This window comes from Nerophis ophidion, linkage group LG22, assembly GCF_033978795.1.
Source record: "Nerophis ophidion isolate RoL-2023_Sa linkage group LG22, RoL_Noph_v1.0, whole genome shotgun sequence".
NCBI classification, from domain to species: domain Eukaryota; kingdom Metazoa; phylum Chordata; class Actinopteri; order Syngnathiformes; family Syngnathidae; genus Nerophis; species Nerophis ophidion.
The window spans coordinates 14,034,188-14,051,630 of NC_084632.1; the positions used below are offsets into that span (position 1 = coordinate 14,034,188).

Genomic DNA, 17,443 nt, shown 5'->3' on the forward strand with positions numbered 1-17,443 from the left:
CTCATCCGAGGTCGGGTCGCGGGGGCAGCAGCCTAAGCAGGGAAACCCAGACTTCCCTCTCTCCAGCCACTTCGTCTAGCTCTTCCCGGGGGATCCCGAGGCGTTCCCAGGCCAGCCGAGAGACATAGTCTTCCCAACGTGTCCTGGGTCTTCCCGGTGGCCTCCTACCAGCTGGACGTGCCCTAAACACCTCCCTAGGGAGGCGTTCGGGTGGCATCCTGACCAGATGCCCGAACCACCTCATCTGGCTCCTCTCGATGTGGAGGAGCAGCGGCTTTACTTTGAGTTCCTCCCGGATGGCAGAGCTTCTCACCCTATCTCTAAGGGAGAGCCCCGCCACCCGGCGGAGGAAACTCATTTCAGCCGCTTGTACCCGTGATCTTATCCTTTCGGTCATGACCCAAAGCTCATGACCATAGGTGAGGATGGGAACGTAGATCGACCGGTAAATTGAGAGCTTTGCCTTCCGGCTCAGCTCCTTCTTCACCACAACGGATCGATACAACGTCCGCATTACTGAAGACGCCGCACCGATCCGCCTGTCGATCTCACGATCCACTCTTCCCCCACTCGTGAACAAGACTCCTAGGTACTTGAACTCCTCCACTTGGGGCAGGGTCTCCTACCCAACCCGGAGATGACACTCCACCCTTTTCCGGGCGAGAACCATGGACTCGGACTTGGAGGTGCTGATTCTCATTCCGGTCGCTTCACACTCGGCTGCAAACTGATCCAGTGAGAGCTGAAGATCCCGGTCAGATGAAGCCATCAGGACCACATCATCTGCAAAAAGCAGAGACCTAATCCCGTGGCCACCAGACCGGATCCCCTCAACGCCTTGGCTGCGCCTAGAAATTCTGTCCATAAAAGTTACGAACAGAATCGGTCACAAAGGACAGCCTTGGCGGAGTCCAACCCTCACTGGGAACGTGTCCGACTTACTGCCAGCAATGCAGTAAGTCGGTATGGTATTTCAAGTCATTTCATGCATTTATTCTTCAAGCCTGTGTAAACTAACCTAATATTTTGACATTACTACCGACAATAACGTCTAACTTTATGCTGTGTGCGTCTTTGAGCCTCTGTTTGACCGTGCATGTTGTCCCCGTGCATGTGTGGGTTTTCGCCGGGTACTGGACTTATGTCCCATATTCCAAAAATACTCATGTTAGGTTTATTGGAGACAGTACATTGTCCATAGATATGAATGTGACTCTGAATGATTGTTTGCCTATATATAGAATGTACCCTGCGATAGGCCAAATCAAATCAAATCAACTTTATTTATAAAGCACATTTAAAATGTATCACAGGGGTAGCCAAAGTGCTGTACAATGGACAGTTAAAAGATAATACGAGGACCGAGCAAACAACACAACTCAAAAAGAACATGATAAAAAATGAATAAATAAAATATAAAAACAGGTTCACAGCACGTGTATAATGGGGCGCCATTGCAGGATGGATATCACTTAGTGTTAAAAGCCAAAGAATAAAAGTATGTTTTTAAGAGATATTTAAAAACAGGAAGAGAGGAGGCTTGTCTAACACTCAGAGGTAGGTCGTTCCAGAGCTTGGGAGCAGCAGCGGCGAAAGCTCTGTCACCTCTAAGCTTTAGCCTTGTGTCAGGAACCGTCAGTAGCAGCTGATCGGCTGATCTTAGGGATCGAGTGGGGCAGTAAGGCTGAAGGAGGTCGGAGAGATATGTTGGCGCGAGGTTGTTTAGACATTTAAAAGCTAATTTTGGTTAGCCAGGTCAATAAGCCTATCTATTGTATGTTTGTAAGCTAGGGGCATTAAAACTCAACCTTCATCCTGGAGAACTGTAGTGCGTTTTTTTTAGTTTATTCCAAACTAATTTATCTCGATCCCTACATGTATGTGCACTTCATGTATGTATATATGTATTTTCCCTAGTGAGCTTAGATTTACAGTGACTTAATTGTGGAGAAAAGCAACAAAACACCTCAAGTTATTTTTTTCATCTATAATTCAAAGGACTCTTTACATATTTGGCAAACCTGCAACCAACATTCCCTCTAAGGTGCGCGCCTGTGCAATTGCGCACTACTCACAAGTCCTCTGCCCACGGCAAATCTATGCCGCGCACAAAATCCAATAAAAAAAATAAATAAAGCAATTTTCAAAGTAACTGACGACAAGAGGCCACAACAGAGACGACAGTTTTCGTTATCACTGTTCAAATATTGTAACGTCTGTCGAGACGCTTTGAGGAGGACATGAATTCCATCGATCACTTTATTGAGCAAAACTCTTTATAAACACATGACCAAAAAGATTGCTAAACAATTTCTATCTAGCAAAGCTGGTCATTTTCTGCCGTACAAAGCAGACCAAACCAACTTTGCCGTCTGTCATATCAACAGCAGCCGCGATTGCTCTTTCTCACTTGTGCCAACACATATGGAACTGAGCCAGTGATGCGTTTACAACCACACAAAAAGTCGGGCATTTCCTACACCGCACATTATGTCATTCCAGATCGTTACACTATGAGTTACCAATCAAATATGTGCTAATTCTACTGTCATTTATTAAGAATCTTAATTAATAAATATTAATCATGAAATGCTGTTATTATAATAAAGCATTGGTGTCAAACTCTGGCCCGCCGTGTAATTTCATTTGGCCCTTGAGGCAATATCAAATTAACATTAGAGCTGGCCCGCCGCTGTAACACCGCATTCACCACTAATACTCATACTTGTCAACCCTCCCGATTTTCCCGGGAGACTCCCGAAGTTCAGTGCCCCTCCCGAATTTCTCCCGATTTCCACCCGGACAATAATATTGGGGGCGGGCCGTAAAAGCACTGCCTTTGGCGTTCTCTACATGTCGCCACGTCCGCTTTTCCTCCATACAAACTCACATGATATATGCGGCTCATACACACACACACACACACAAGTGTATGCAAAGCATACTTGGTCAACAGCCATACAGGTCACACTGAGGGTGGCCGTATAAACAACTTTAACACTGTTACAAATATACGCCACACTGTGAACCCACAGTAAACAAGAATGACAAAAACATTTCGGGAGAACATCCGCACCGTAACACAACATAAACACAACTGAACAAATACCCAGAGCCGCTTGCATCACTAACTCTTCCGGGACGCTACAATATAAACCCCCGCTACCACCAAACCCAGCCCCAACTCAAACCCGTCGCCGAAAAGAGGCATTCAATTTGCATTTTTATTTTATTTGATATGCCATTGATATTTTTTAATTATTATTATTTAAAACTCGATTTTGCACGTCACTATAAATTTATATAAGCCTTGCTTGGTCAATATTCAATGCAAAACTTTTTTGGGTCCCTATTAAAGGGGAACATTATCACAATTTCAAAAGGGTTAAAAACAATAAAAATCAGTTCCCAGTGGCTTGTTTTATTTTTCGAAGTTTTTTTCAAAATTTTTCATACCTCCCGGAATATCCCTAAAAAAGCTTTAAGTTCTTCATTTTTGCTATTTGCAATGCGACTGTCCATTTCCCTGTGACGTCATGCAGGGCTGCCAATACAAACAACATAGATAGATAGATAGATAGTTCTTTATTGATTCCTTCAGGAGAGTTCCTTCAGGAAAATTAAAAAAAACATGGCGGTTACCACAGCAAGATATAGCGACATTAGCTCGGATTCAGACTCGGATTTCAGCGGTTTAAGCGATTCAACAGATTACGCATGTAATGAAACAGATGGTCGGAGTATGGAGGCAGATAGCGAAAACGAAATTGAAGAAGAAATTGAAGCTATTGAGCGAATAACTATTGACGCTATTCGGCCATAGCGTGGGTGTACCTAATGAAGTGGCCCATAGCATGGCTGCCTTATTAGCATCGCCGGTAAAATGTGCAGACCAAACGATCAGGACTTTCGCATCTTGTGACACTGGAGCAACTTAAATTCGTCGATTGGTAAGTGTTTGTTTCGCATTAAATGTGGGTATCTAGTTTCAAATGTATATACAGCTAGCGTAAATAGCATGTTAGCATCGATTAGCGTAGCATGTTAGCATCGATTAGCTGGCAGTCATGCCGTGACCAAATATGTCTGATTAGCACATAAGTCAACAACATCAACAAAACTCACCTTTGTGATTTCGTTGACTTTATCATTGCAAATGCATCTGCAGGTTATCCATACATCTCTGTGCCATGTCTGCCTTAGCATCGCAGGTCAAATGTGAAGGCACTTTGGGGGTCTGGCGGCAGATTTCTTGCCAGTGGTGCAACTTGAATCCCTCCCTGTTAGTGCTGTTACACCCTCCGACAACACACCGACGAGGCATGATGTCTCCAAAGTTCAAAAAAATAGTAGAAAAAACGGAAAATAACAGAGCTGAGTTCGGTGTTTGTAATGTTTTGAAAATGAAAATGGCGGCTGTATTACCTTGGTGACATCACGTTCTGATGTCATCGCTAAAAGAGCGATAAACAGAAAGGCGTTTAATTTGCCAAAATTCACCCATTTAGAGTTCGGAAATCGGTTAGAAAATACATGGGTTTTTTTCTGCAACATCAAGGTATATATTGACGCTTGCATAGGTTTGGTGATAATGTTCCCCTTTAAAGGATTAATTTGTTCAACCTCGGCCCGCGACTTTGTTCAGTTTTAAATTTTGGCCCACTCTGTATTTGAGTTTGACACCCCTGTATTAAAGAAATACTAATAAAAATATATATATTTTACAAACGGAAAGTTACAGCAATGTTCACATGATCTAGTGCTTACATCTCATCAGAGGTGGGTAGAGTAGCCAGAAATTGTACTCAAGTAAGAGTACAGTTACTTTAGAGATTTATTACTCAAGTAAAAGTAAGGAGTAGTCACCCAAATATTTACTTGAGTAAAAGTAAAAAGTATGTTGTGAAAAAACTACTCAAGTACTGAGTAACTGATGAGTAACCTGATTACGGCAAAAAATAATGCACAAAAACATAAAAATAGCAATGAACAAATTCAGAGCCAGAAATATCTCTTAAGCAACTAAAACAATATTATATATTAAATAATAGTACATTACAATAAAATGAAAAAAATGGCACATTGAGCCACAATAACTTAACAGCACCATAGGCTCGGTAGGCATTCATTGATTTGATTGATTAAAACATGTATTAGTAGATTGCACAGTACAGTACATATTCCGTACAATTGACCACTAAATGGTAACACCCCAATAAGTTTTTCAACGTTTATCAATTACTTAGTAAATGACCAAGTCGAGGTGATCTACCTCATATATACGTATACATACACACACATCATATACATACACACACATATCATACATACACACACAAATCATTTATACACACACACATATCATATATATACATATATATATATATATATATATATATATATATATATATATGTATATATATATATATATATATATATATATATATATACATATATATACATATATACATATAAATGTATATATGTATATATACATTTATACATATATAAATGTGTATATATATATATATATATATATATATACATATACATTTATATATACAGTATATAATTTATATTTATTTATTTTGCCGTTTTTGTTCACATGTTGAAGGTGTTTTAATGAATATACATGCATGTTTAACATATAGATTCCTATCTTTCATGAAGACAAGAATATAAGTTGGTGTATTACCTGATTCTGATGACTTGCATTCATTGGAATCAGACGTTCACGTTTTCAAATGGAGGAGAAAAAAAGTTCCTCTTTTCTGTCTACCACATGAAAGTCGTTGGTTTTTGGCATCTTATTTGTCCAGCTTCCATATTCGTTTTTATACACTTTACAAGAAATACATTGGCGGCAAACTCCGTGGCTTGCTAGCTTGTTAGCGCTGGCTTTCGGAGACTCTTATTTTGTTAGCGCAGGCGCGATGGAGCGGCACTTTTATTGTGAAGACAGGAACTGTGCGATCAGTCTTTAGGCTTTTGACGGGAAGTACGGTTGAAATAAAAAGTGTCTTTTTTCCTTTACACTTTTGATTGATTGATTGAAACTTTTATTAGTAGATTGCACAGTACAGTACATAATCCGTACAATTGACCACTAAATGGTAACACCCGAATAAGTTTTTTAACTTGTTTAAGTCGGGTCATGTGACCGCCTGGCTCTGTTTGATTGGTCCAACGTCACCAGTGACTGCATGTGATTGGTGAAACGCAGACATGCGTAGATTCTACTTTGAAGCTCTGTCATTAACCAAAACAAACATTTATAGATCGATTAAAAAAAAAAAAGTAGCGAGTAGCGAGCTGAATGTAGATAAATGGAACGGAGTAAAAGTAGCGTTTCTTCTCTATAAATATACTCAAGTAAAAGTATGTTGCATAAAAACTACTCGTAGAAGTACAATTTATCCCAAAAGTTACTCAAGTAAATGTAACGGAGTAAATGTAGCGCGTTACTACCCACCTCTGCATCTCATTGTGCAACAAGTGAATGTTTTAATGGGAACTAAATGCGATATCTGAATGGGGTACACATTATTTGCAAAGCAGTACCCCCCACACAGACACACAATATAGTGCACAGCTCATCGAAAAACAAATTTTGTTGTTCTTGTCATTGTAAATGGGCCAAAACCCTTACGTTAGAAAATTATCACATGGAAGTGACTGCTGTCATTTGATTAGAATAGTAAGTAATTTACCTCGTTATTTAGTCAGGTTTGGGACAGGTGTGCTACAGGTATGGCCTCAATGTGCACGTCTGATGTTGCTCACATGTGCTCCACTGAATGCTCAAGGAGTTTTTGCTTGTGCTCACACACATGAAAAATTAGAGGGAACATTGCCTGCAACCCTCAAGTTTCTTGCACGGCTGCTCTACCCACTCGGCCATGCCGCCCCTAATTGAGATTTAGATTTTGGTGCATAAGCCACAATAGGCCACAATACAGACTTACCTAGCGGCTTAGCCAGGAAGATGAGGCACCAGACACAGGAAATGTTGCAAATACTGAGGCCGACAGCAAGAATCACTCGCTCAGCAAAACGCTGGCTTAGCCAGCGCACAAAGAGGAAGCCAGCGATGACCTCCACGCCGCAGAGACAGTACATGACGCTGTTCTCCAACTCCCCGTAGTTGAAGAACTTCTGTGTCAGTGGAGTCACCATAGTCTGGAGAACAAGTAGTGCATTGCATTGTTATTATCCCAGAATGCCTTACTGTCATTTTCTTTCAGCCAAGCAGTGGCCTTAAAAATGACTGATGTGCAGATTGCAAGTTTTTCATTCAGTAGAAATAGATGAACTATCTGGTATTCATTGTACCTCCAGGGCTGTCTGATTAAAAAGGGTGATGAACTGAGCCGCCAACAGCACAACCACCTCCTCTCTCAGGAACTCTGTGGTCAAAAATGGAAAATGAAAAAGATCAGACTATGTGAAAGAAATAAGAAATACATGTTTGTAGACAACAACAATGTAACCCACTGGGCCTCCACCCTATGTTATGTTTTGTATGAAAAAGAAACTTACTCAGCCGACAACATATTAAAAATAAAGTGTCGTAATTTCTACACGCTAAAATAAATCTTTGTAGTCTTCTTACTATTATTTTCGTCCGCCTTCTCTTCTCACATCCATCCATCCATCCATCCATCTTCTTCCGCTTATCCGAGGTCGGGTCGCGGGGGCAGCAGCCTAAGCAGGGAAGCCCAGACTTCCCTCTCCCCAGCCACTTCGTCTAGCTCTTCCCGGGGGATCCCGAGGCGTTCCCAGGCCAGCCGGGAGACATAGTCTTCCCAACGTGTCCTGGGTCTTCCCCGTGGCCTCCTACCGGTTGGACGTGCCCTAAACACCTCCCTCGGGAGGCGTTCGGGTGGCATCCTGACCAGATGCCCGAACCACCTCATCTGGCTCCTCTCGATGTGGAGGAGCAGCGGCTTTACTTTGAGTTCCTCCCGGATGACAGAGCTTCTCACCCTATCTCTAAGGGAGAGCCCCGCCACACGGCGGAGGAAACTCATTTCGGCCGCTTGTACCCGTGATCTTATCCTTTCGGTCATTACCCAAAGCTCATGACCATAGGTGAGGATGGGAACGTAGATCGACCGGTAAATTGAGAGCTTTGCCTTCCGGCTCAGCTCCTTCTTCACCACAACAGATCGGTACAACTTCCGCATTACTGAAGACGCCGCACCGATCCGCCTGTCGATCTCACGATCCACTCTTCCTCCACTCGTGAACAAGACTCCTAGGTACTTGAACTCCTCCACTTGGGGCAGGGTCTCCTCCCCAACTCACATGTTTAATCCAATTCAAACAATTTTGCTTTCAAAATGTCCTGCTCTATTTTTTGTTATTTCTCAGAAATTCCCACATTTAAAGTTAAAGTACCAATGATTGTCACACACACACACAAGGTGTGTTGAAATGATTCTCTGCATTTGACCCATCACCCGTGATCCCCCCCCTGGGAGGTCTCCCGTCCAAAGGCAAAACCTAGTAACTCACGTCTAGCTGATTTTGAGAAAACAAAGGAAAACCAATCTATCTTGATGCTGTCTTACAAAGATCTACAAAGTCATCAAACGTATAGATGTTTTCTTGAGCTTTCATTTTCTTGCCGATTGAGCCATGGATTGAATCTGCTCTCATGAACGTGTGCCCTTTTTCCAGATATTTTATCACAATCTCGGGTGGGCCCCATTCTGCGTTTGCACATTGGGCAAGAGCCGTGTACAGCATCCAGTTTTTATTTTGACCTCCACAGTTATCTGCCCAAAAGAATATGCAAGGGGGAAGAATCAAGAACAATACATTTAATGAAGGTGCTTGCAACGTCCTGGGCCAATCTTCCAAATATCCCCTGGTGCCATAATATCACATAATCAGGTTGACCGTCGGCCCCCATTCGTGCAAATGTCTCATTAAAGACAATAAGGCGACTGACAAAGAAGCTCCGATTGGTCCCTTGAGATACTAGGTTTTTCTGTTGTATCTACGTGGTTATGTGGTAGTTGCTAGGTCCTGCCATGCGCGTAACGGCTTACTTACGGAACAAATTACAATATCGCATACACTAATGTAAAGCATATCACCTAGGAACTCCAAAATTATTATCAGCTCAGTTTTGACCAAAATTGAGTTACTGGGTTTTGCCTTTGGACGGGAGAGGTGAGGGGAGCAGTGGGAAGCAGCGGTGCCGCGCCCGGGAATAATTTTTGGTGATTTAACCCCCAATTCAAACCGCTGATGCTGAATCCCAAGCAGGGAAGTAATGGGTTACAAGAATTCCAGATTTTCTGGGACAATTATTCAAACTTCCACATTTCTCCACCGATTGAAACCATTCACCAGTACACAGTCCACTCATCCTGGACATTCAAATTATCACAAAGTTTTAAAAAATTCTGTTTTGCCCACAATTCACGTTTTTCAATACCACCGTTTAAACGATTTTTTACTTTTTGACTTCTTCTCCCATAATTTCCAACCATAGCCTCATTCAAAACATTCCACTTATTCTCTATTGAAAAATGTTACTCTTTACACATTGTCCTTCATACGGACAGCCATCAGTCTGTATAATGCATAAGTTCTTTTTTGACTGTACTTAAATATATAATAGACTTTAATTATATTATTCACATGTGAATAATGCTGTATAATAGACTGTATTTATATTATTCACAGGTAAAAAATACCTCAATGTTCTTGTCTATTGTGAGTGAACTGTGGTCCTGAATTTCTCCCAGGGATCAATAAAGTACTTTCTATTCTATTCTATTTTTAAACTGATTCAAACCGTTTCATTGTTAAAATGCTCCTTGATAATGTTACTCAATTGCTATAATGCCAACATTAGTATGTTGCAAGCTTTTTTTAGCTATCTTTGCCAAGTATATCCATTTGCAGCCACACAGAACTACTCTAAGTTGCGCCCACTTAAAAATGTGCCCACACAGGTGACGACAACAGAAGTGAAGCTTCTCTTAAACGGACGTGAAGCTGGAGAAACAAAATGTTACACGGAAAAACAAAAAAAAATACTGCTGAAAAGGGTTCCGTTAACGGTTAGGGTTGAATATAATCAGCCGGAAAAGCAATACATTCAACAACCGAGATAATACAAACCAATGTACCAAGTACCGGTATTTTTTGGTCGATGAGGAGATTGAAGGTTTTGAATTAACAATACTGCTATTGGTATTTTTTGTTCCAGCTGACCGACGTAATTTTGCCACCTTGTCACATTCTGCTACACATTCCAATCCGCTTGGAATGACAAATAAGGAAGCAACACCAATCAAGTTTGCAACAAACAATAGTTCTTCTTCAAATGTCCCTTAAGGTCACACACAGTGTCAGTTTGAACTGATCGCACATTACTCACGACGAGTCACGACCGCGTTTTATCAACTGTCCACCTAGCGATCTATTAATCCACAAGCCAGAATAAAGCCACTCAAAAAAGTGAAACATTGAGGTAAAATAGTATTCCATAAATCTGCTTAGAAGCAATATATATGACTGTTAGTTGCCTTTTAACGTCAGTCACTACATTGTGCCACGTTTGGGTGGCAATAAAAGACTTTGCTAAAACGTGTTTCAGTTTGTTCTGTCTCTTGACTCCAAACTGGGCGATCGAGCATTATACTTGCTCACTCAGTCTTTTTAATTCATATAACACACACACACAATCCATACACATGTACATCGGTAACCGTCACCGCTCAATATCACTTCCAGTCCGTCACTCAAATATGTCCATGCGCAACATAAACAAATAATTCTTATTTTTACAAGATGCACACCCACGTTTGGACACGACTTAAGAGTGTGTGCAACTTACAGTAGTTTTACCCTTCTAATCTTTGCAGGTACTCACCTCAGAGTCATATATTTTGGTACTTGACACACAGCTAATATTAGCATGTCAGCATGTCAACATTAATATGTTAGCTGTTTTTACGGGTACTATATGAAAATTCGAGTCATGCAGTATATTGCAGTATATTTTAGTACTTGAAGCAAGCCAATTGTTGACATGCTAACCTGACAGCTTTTGGAGTTCATTTTGCATGTACAGACCTGAGTTGTATTTGTTGTTACCTGACATTATCGGTCTAGCATGCTGACTATTAGCATTTCAGTTAGTTTTTTTATAGCGGTATAGCTCGGTTGGTAGAGCGGCCGTGCCAGCAACTTGAGAGTTGCAGGTTCGATCCCCGCTTACACCATCCTAGTCACTGCTGTTGTGTCCTTGGGCAAGACACTTTACCCACCTGCTCCTAGTGCCACCCACACTGGTTTAAATGTAAAAACTAGATATTGGGTTTCACTATGTAAAGCGCTTTGAGTCACTAGAGAAAAAGCGCTATATAAATAAAATTCACACACTCACACTTAAGCATTTGCCTGCAACTTCTATCGAGTAGCTACTTCTAATCAATGAACAGTCTCTTGTTATTCCCTACATAAAGTCCTCTGACACTTAAACCAGAAAGAACCACGTACCGCGAGAGAGGCTGAAATTCTTGGAGGGACTCGAGGATTCCTGTGACTTTGCTGGCTCGGGAGATGAGGAAATATGATTCAGGGTTGGATCGGAAGTCACAGTAGTGCCATCCCTGTGCGAGTGTTCGGCGACCACTGAGCCGTAGGATCCCAACAGCTCCTGGGAGCGCATTAGCGGCTTTCCTTCTTCATTGCCCTCGCCCTCATCTCCCTCAATCTCTTGTTCATTCTCAAGGACGCTGTGCTCGGCTTTAAACGTGTCTTTCCCCCTTTCCAGAGGTGGAAGATCCCAGTACATGAAGATCACAGCCAGTTGAAGAAGAATCCACAGAAAACACATGAATAGCTGGAGTGGACAACAGGACAATATAAAGACACAGTAAATCAAACATTTTGTAAACTGTCAATCTTTAGCAATTTTTGACACAATCTATGTGTTGAATTTCACAAGACTGTGCAGGTGTGCCTGACGCAGAGGCCCACAGGTGTATGGCTGTATCTCAAATCAAATACTTGTAAACTGTCTACTGAGTTCCTGAGGGCACACATTTAGAGCATGAAATGTTCCATGGACATTCTGACCTGCAGATGGGTTAATTGAATAATGTTTTTAATCAGCTGAGTAATGATGATTTGAATTTTGTTAACCCCAGTTTTAATCCCTTATCATTTCTATGAGGATAATTCATTTATGGTGATTCACAAAAATGGTCCTCAGGTCATAACTTATCAGATTCAGGTATTAGTATCCAGACACTTAAACAGCAATCATATGACTATTAAAGGCCTACTGAAACCCACTACTACCGACCACGCAGTCTGATAGTTTAAATATCAATGATGAAATATTAACATTGCAACACATGCCTAAACGGCCAGTTTAGTTTACTAAATTACAATTTTAAATTTCCCGCGGAATTTCTTGTTGAAAATGTCGCGGAATGATGACGCGTATGATGACGTGTGTTTGTGACGTTATTGGTTGGAGGGGACATATTAGCTCAGCACCACTTACGGCTAAAAGTCGTCTCTTTTCATCACTTAATTACACAGTAATTTGGACATTTGTGTTGCTGAATCTTTTGCAATTTGTTCAATTAATAATGGAGACTATAAATAGTTGGTGGAAAGCGGTGGATTGCAGCTGTCTTTGGCACCGAGACAGAGCCGGTGTTTCTTTGTTTGTTGTGAAGCTTTAACACAGAGCGGTCAAGCAAACATGTTTCTCTACGTCAACCAGCATGTCTTTGGATGGGGAAATTGTGATATATATCTTACCGGAGACATCAGTGGATTATGCGTCCTCCTGCAGTAGCTGTCAAAAAAGGCAGCTGTGAGCTTGGCTCCTCGGCTTCTCTCTGAGACAATGGCGTGTTCACCGCAGCCATCCGACTTTGAGGTATGTCTTTACAATCTCACTAAAACACTATTAAAACAATAAGCAGATAAGGGATATTCCAGAATTATCCTAGTAAATGTGTCTTATTACATCTGAAACGCTCACACTGCCGCAGCCCGGAGCCGTGGCTTATTTATTTATTTTTATCTTATTTGTAGTCCTTCACTATCAATATCCTTATCCACAAATCTTTCCTCCTCGCTCAAATTAATGGGGAAATTGTTGCTTTCTCTGTCCGAATTGCTCTTACTACTGGTGGCTCACATTATAAACAATGTGAGGATGTGAGGAGCCCTCACACCGGTGACGTCACACGCACATACTTCCGGTAAAGGCAAGGCTTTTTTATTAGCGACCAAAAGTTGCGAACTTTATAGTCAATGTTCTTTACTAAATCTTTCCAGCAAAAATATGGCAATATCGCGAAATTATCAAGTATGACACATAGAATTGACCGGATGGACGGATGGCATTTCAGTAGGCCTTCAAGGCACTTATGGTAATTTATTGTATTCTATTTCTTACCCCTGGTGCGGTGAAGGTATTGACCACAAAAGGACCCAAGTGGAAATCACACAGTCGCAGGAAGATGTTAAAAGCTGGACCTACATCAAAAGGTACATGTAAAATGTGTTAAGTCATCAGAACACAGTAACCGATCAATACAAATTATCAAATACATTTTATTAAATCCATAAAAGCATAACATTTTTTATTATTGAAACATTTGTGAGGTAATGGACATGATAAAGGGGAAATGCAATTTTTGAAGGGATATTGCCTATCATTCACAATCCCAATGTAAGAAAAGAACATTTCTTTTTTTATGCATTCTAATTCTTAAAATACAGCCAGTATGAAGTGGCTATCTATGCAGCTAATGGGAGTACACTATTCCACCCAAAAATCCCTAAATAAATCCAAAAACCGCCAACAATACTCCATTCACATCTCGTGACATGAATAATCAAGAATTAGTGATATTATTATCACAAGCGCTAATGAAAGTGAACTACGTTTAGCGGCGCCATGATCACAGAGAGCTAACTAACCTAGGCTGCTATGTTGACACACTGAGTTGCTGTTGGTGAAAGAAAAATTCTCGATTATAAATCATGTCCCTCACTTGGATAGTAGAAGAGTGTGGCCATAAACGGAGAAGCTTGTCAACTTTGATGACCTACTTATACTCGGATAATGCAAGAAAGACACAAAAAGATGCTCGTTTGCAGCACCTTTTGTTTTTAAACCTGCCTGAGGATTATGATTATTTCTTCATCTAATTGGGAAGATATTAACATTCGATTAGTTGGCATCCAACTGAGAGCAGACATTGTAGAGTAAGTGAGTGTTTTATTACGTTTGTAGTTTGTGTATTGTGATTAGTACTTCGCAATACTGCTGCATAATGCTTAGTGTTTCACTTAAGTTGGATCTGTTTAGCACACCGCTTTTAAATCTTGTAAATAAGCTTTGTGCTTGGTATTTTTATGTATTTTTATCTATTTATCTATATTCTTATGTTTTTATGCATTATTATGAATTTGCACTAAATGAGTTTTGCTTACAATTTCGTTGTACAATGTACAATGACAATAAAGATATATTCTATTACATACTAATCCATCCTCTGTATATTCAAGCTAAAAAAAATAAAAGGTTCTGAATCATAATATGTTTTGTACACTTTGAGGTCTACTTGAAAGAAAAAGTAGTCAATTCTGGACTATAAGCTGCTAATTTTTACCTACGCTTTGTACACTGCGGTTTTAAAGCTGTGGGGCTAATTCATGGATTTTTTTTTGCAGACACCCATAATGCATAAAGTAAAAAAAAAAACAAGCAAATACACTGAATAGGTGTGTTGTGGTTTGTGCTATGGCGTCATCTTTTGGATGAGTTCGCTCACTCAAAGTACTCCAATGCTCCATTGCCTTTCTTTTGAGACGAGTGCTTTCAACCAGAAGTGCAATTAATGTTTGGTCTTCTAGCTGTTCGTAGCATTTCTACTCGTATAGGTTCTTCATTCATCACTTCAAGCAACATTTGTAAGTTTTACAGTATAACTAAAATAATTCGTACCTACAAAACCATCCTATGTGTGATGTTTGGAGGAGTGTTTATGCATATTTGTACATGCCATCGTAATGTAAGGAAGCTAGCGTTAAACCAGTGGTCTCAAACACGCGGCCCACGGGCCAATTGCGCCCCGCGAGACGTTATTTTGCAGCCCGCACCTTGATGTGAAAATTTAATGTTGGTGCGGCCCGCGAGTTTTATATGAATGGTGCTTTACATCCTCATAATTGTATACTCTCGATTTTCAGTGACCATCCAGAGGTAATCATTCTCCCAAACAATAATATTTAGGGGGCACCGTGGAAGCACTGTCTTTAACGTCCTCTACAACCTGTACTAACAGCGTGCCAGCCCAGCCACATGTGGTATTTGGCTTCCACAGACGCAGTGGGCGACTGCAAGACATATTTGATCAACAGCCATACAGGTCACATTGAGGGTGGCCGTATAAACAAGTTTAAGACCGTTACAAATATGTGTCACACTGTGAACCCACACCAAACAAGAATGACAAACATTTTGGGAGAACATCCGCACCTTAACACAACACAAAACACAACAGAACAATTACCCAGAATCCCATGCAGCCCTAACTCTTCCGAGCTAAAATATACACCCTCAGAGTTAGGAGTTAGGGCTGCAATGGATTCTGGGTATTTGTTCTGTTGTGTTACGGTGCGGATGTTCTTCCAAAATGTGTTTGTCAATTTTGTTTGGTGTGGGTTCACAGTGTGGCGCATATTTGTAACAGTGATAAAGTTGTTTATACGGCCACCCTCAGTGTGACCTGTATGGCTGTTGACCAAGTATGTCTTGCAGTCACTTCCGTGGGTCTGCAGAAGCCTCATACAATATGTGACTGGGCCGGCACACTGTTTGTATAGTGGAAAGGAGGACGAGACGGCGGGTTTTAAAGGGCGCTAAAGGCAGTGTCATCGCGGCATATTCTTAATATTGTTGTCCGGGTGAAAACCAGAAGAATGATTGCCCCGGGAGGTTGTCTGGAGGAACACTGATACTAGAGCGTTTCCCGGAAAGATCGCGAGAGTTGGCAAGTATGTTACTAGGGCGGGAAAGCCATCCAAAAAAGGTGAATTCATTAAAAAGTGCATCTTAGATTTTTTAAAGAAATCTTTTCTTGCGGCCCAGCCTCACCTAGTTTCTGCATCCAGTGGCCCCCAGGTAAATTGAGTTTGAAACCTCTGCGTTAAACAGTTAAAATTCTAACACGTTTACAAGTGTCTTTGTTAAGATGATTAACATACAATGGCATTTTTTTTATGTTTCAGTCTCGTAAATTCATCAAAATGTCACCGTGGAATTATTGAGTCTGTTTAGCCGATTGGAGAGCTAGCTTCCGCAGCCATGACAATGAGTTCTGTTTTTTTTTCTTCATCAGCCATTTATTTTACTGCCGTATTACAGACACCATTTACAAAAAACTATGGTATGTGAATACAAAATTACAAAATCTTTCTGTGTAAAAAAAACTAATTTCACAAAGTATTTACCTCCGGCTTATATACCGGTGCACTCTATAGTCTGGAAAAATACGGTGAACATTGTAATGCGTCTGTTAAATTAAGTAAATTTTACATGCAATTATGAATGTGCCCGTTACTACATTACATATACCTGTATACTTACAGCAGGTATATTCAATAATGAGGAGACTTTTGGATGTTTTTTTAGAGAACCTCATAGGCGAAATACAGCAAATCCTATTACCTCCATTGTTAGCTGACTTTTGCTAGCATTTATAATTTGTTAAAATGGCAAAAAAAAAAAAAAACTGTGTACACTTGACTTACATACGGAGTGTTTCAAGACAACATTTTAAAAAAGTGCAATTCCCCTTTAAGACCTTTTTCTTCTCAGCACCCCAACAAATGCCAGGGTTGGTCATTTACTGTTATTTTTAACAATAAGTAGACTAAACATATAGTACTACTTCAATTGAAAAATGACCCGCCGTAAGAGTGTTTTGAGATAAGAGCTATGTGTTGCTTTAATTTGCAAGCAAACATTAGAGATACAAGCACCCTTGCCTTTGGTTGTTGTAGTGAATGCTACATGAACCCTGTAAGAGCCAACCAGAAGAACCGGTCTTACTTGCTCCCATTGGTTTATTGCTAGAGATCAACATAGTTTTGTTTTCCAACCACGGGAAGGACGATGGTTAGTGTGGAGAACCGTGCTGAGAAAAAGAAACAAATGATATCAAAGGCCTACTGAAACTCACTTCTACTGACCACGCAGTCTGATAGTTTATATATCAATGATGAAATATTAACATTGCAACACATGCCAATACGGCCGGTTTAGTTTACTCAATTACAATTTTAAATTTCCTGTTGAAAACGTCGCGCAATGATGACGCGTGTTTGTGACGTTATTGGTCTCTTTTCATCGCGCAATTACACAGTTTTTTGGACATCTGTG

General features: G+C 40.6%; 1 protein-coding gene across 1 annotated transcript in view; it reads right to left on the minus strand.

The window, feature by feature from the left end:
- The window catches only part of mfsd8l1 (major facilitator superfamily domain containing 8-like 1), a 46,440-nt gene that overhangs the window by 14,392 nt on the left and 14,605 nt on the right, over positions 1 to 17,443 (minus strand). The window contains exons 5-8 of the mRNA XM_061883299.1: positions 13,448 to 13,527; positions 11,524 to 11,869; positions 7,333 to 7,406; positions 6,966 to 7,179 (exon numbers count right to left, since the gene is read on the minus strand). Coding sequence (XP_061739283.1) covers positions 6,966 to 7,179; positions 7,333 to 7,406; positions 11,524 to 11,869; positions 13,448 to 13,527 — 714 coding nt within the window. The remainder of the gene's footprint in view (positions 1 to 6,965; positions 7,180 to 7,332; positions 7,407 to 11,523; positions 11,870 to 13,447; positions 13,528 to 17,443) is intronic.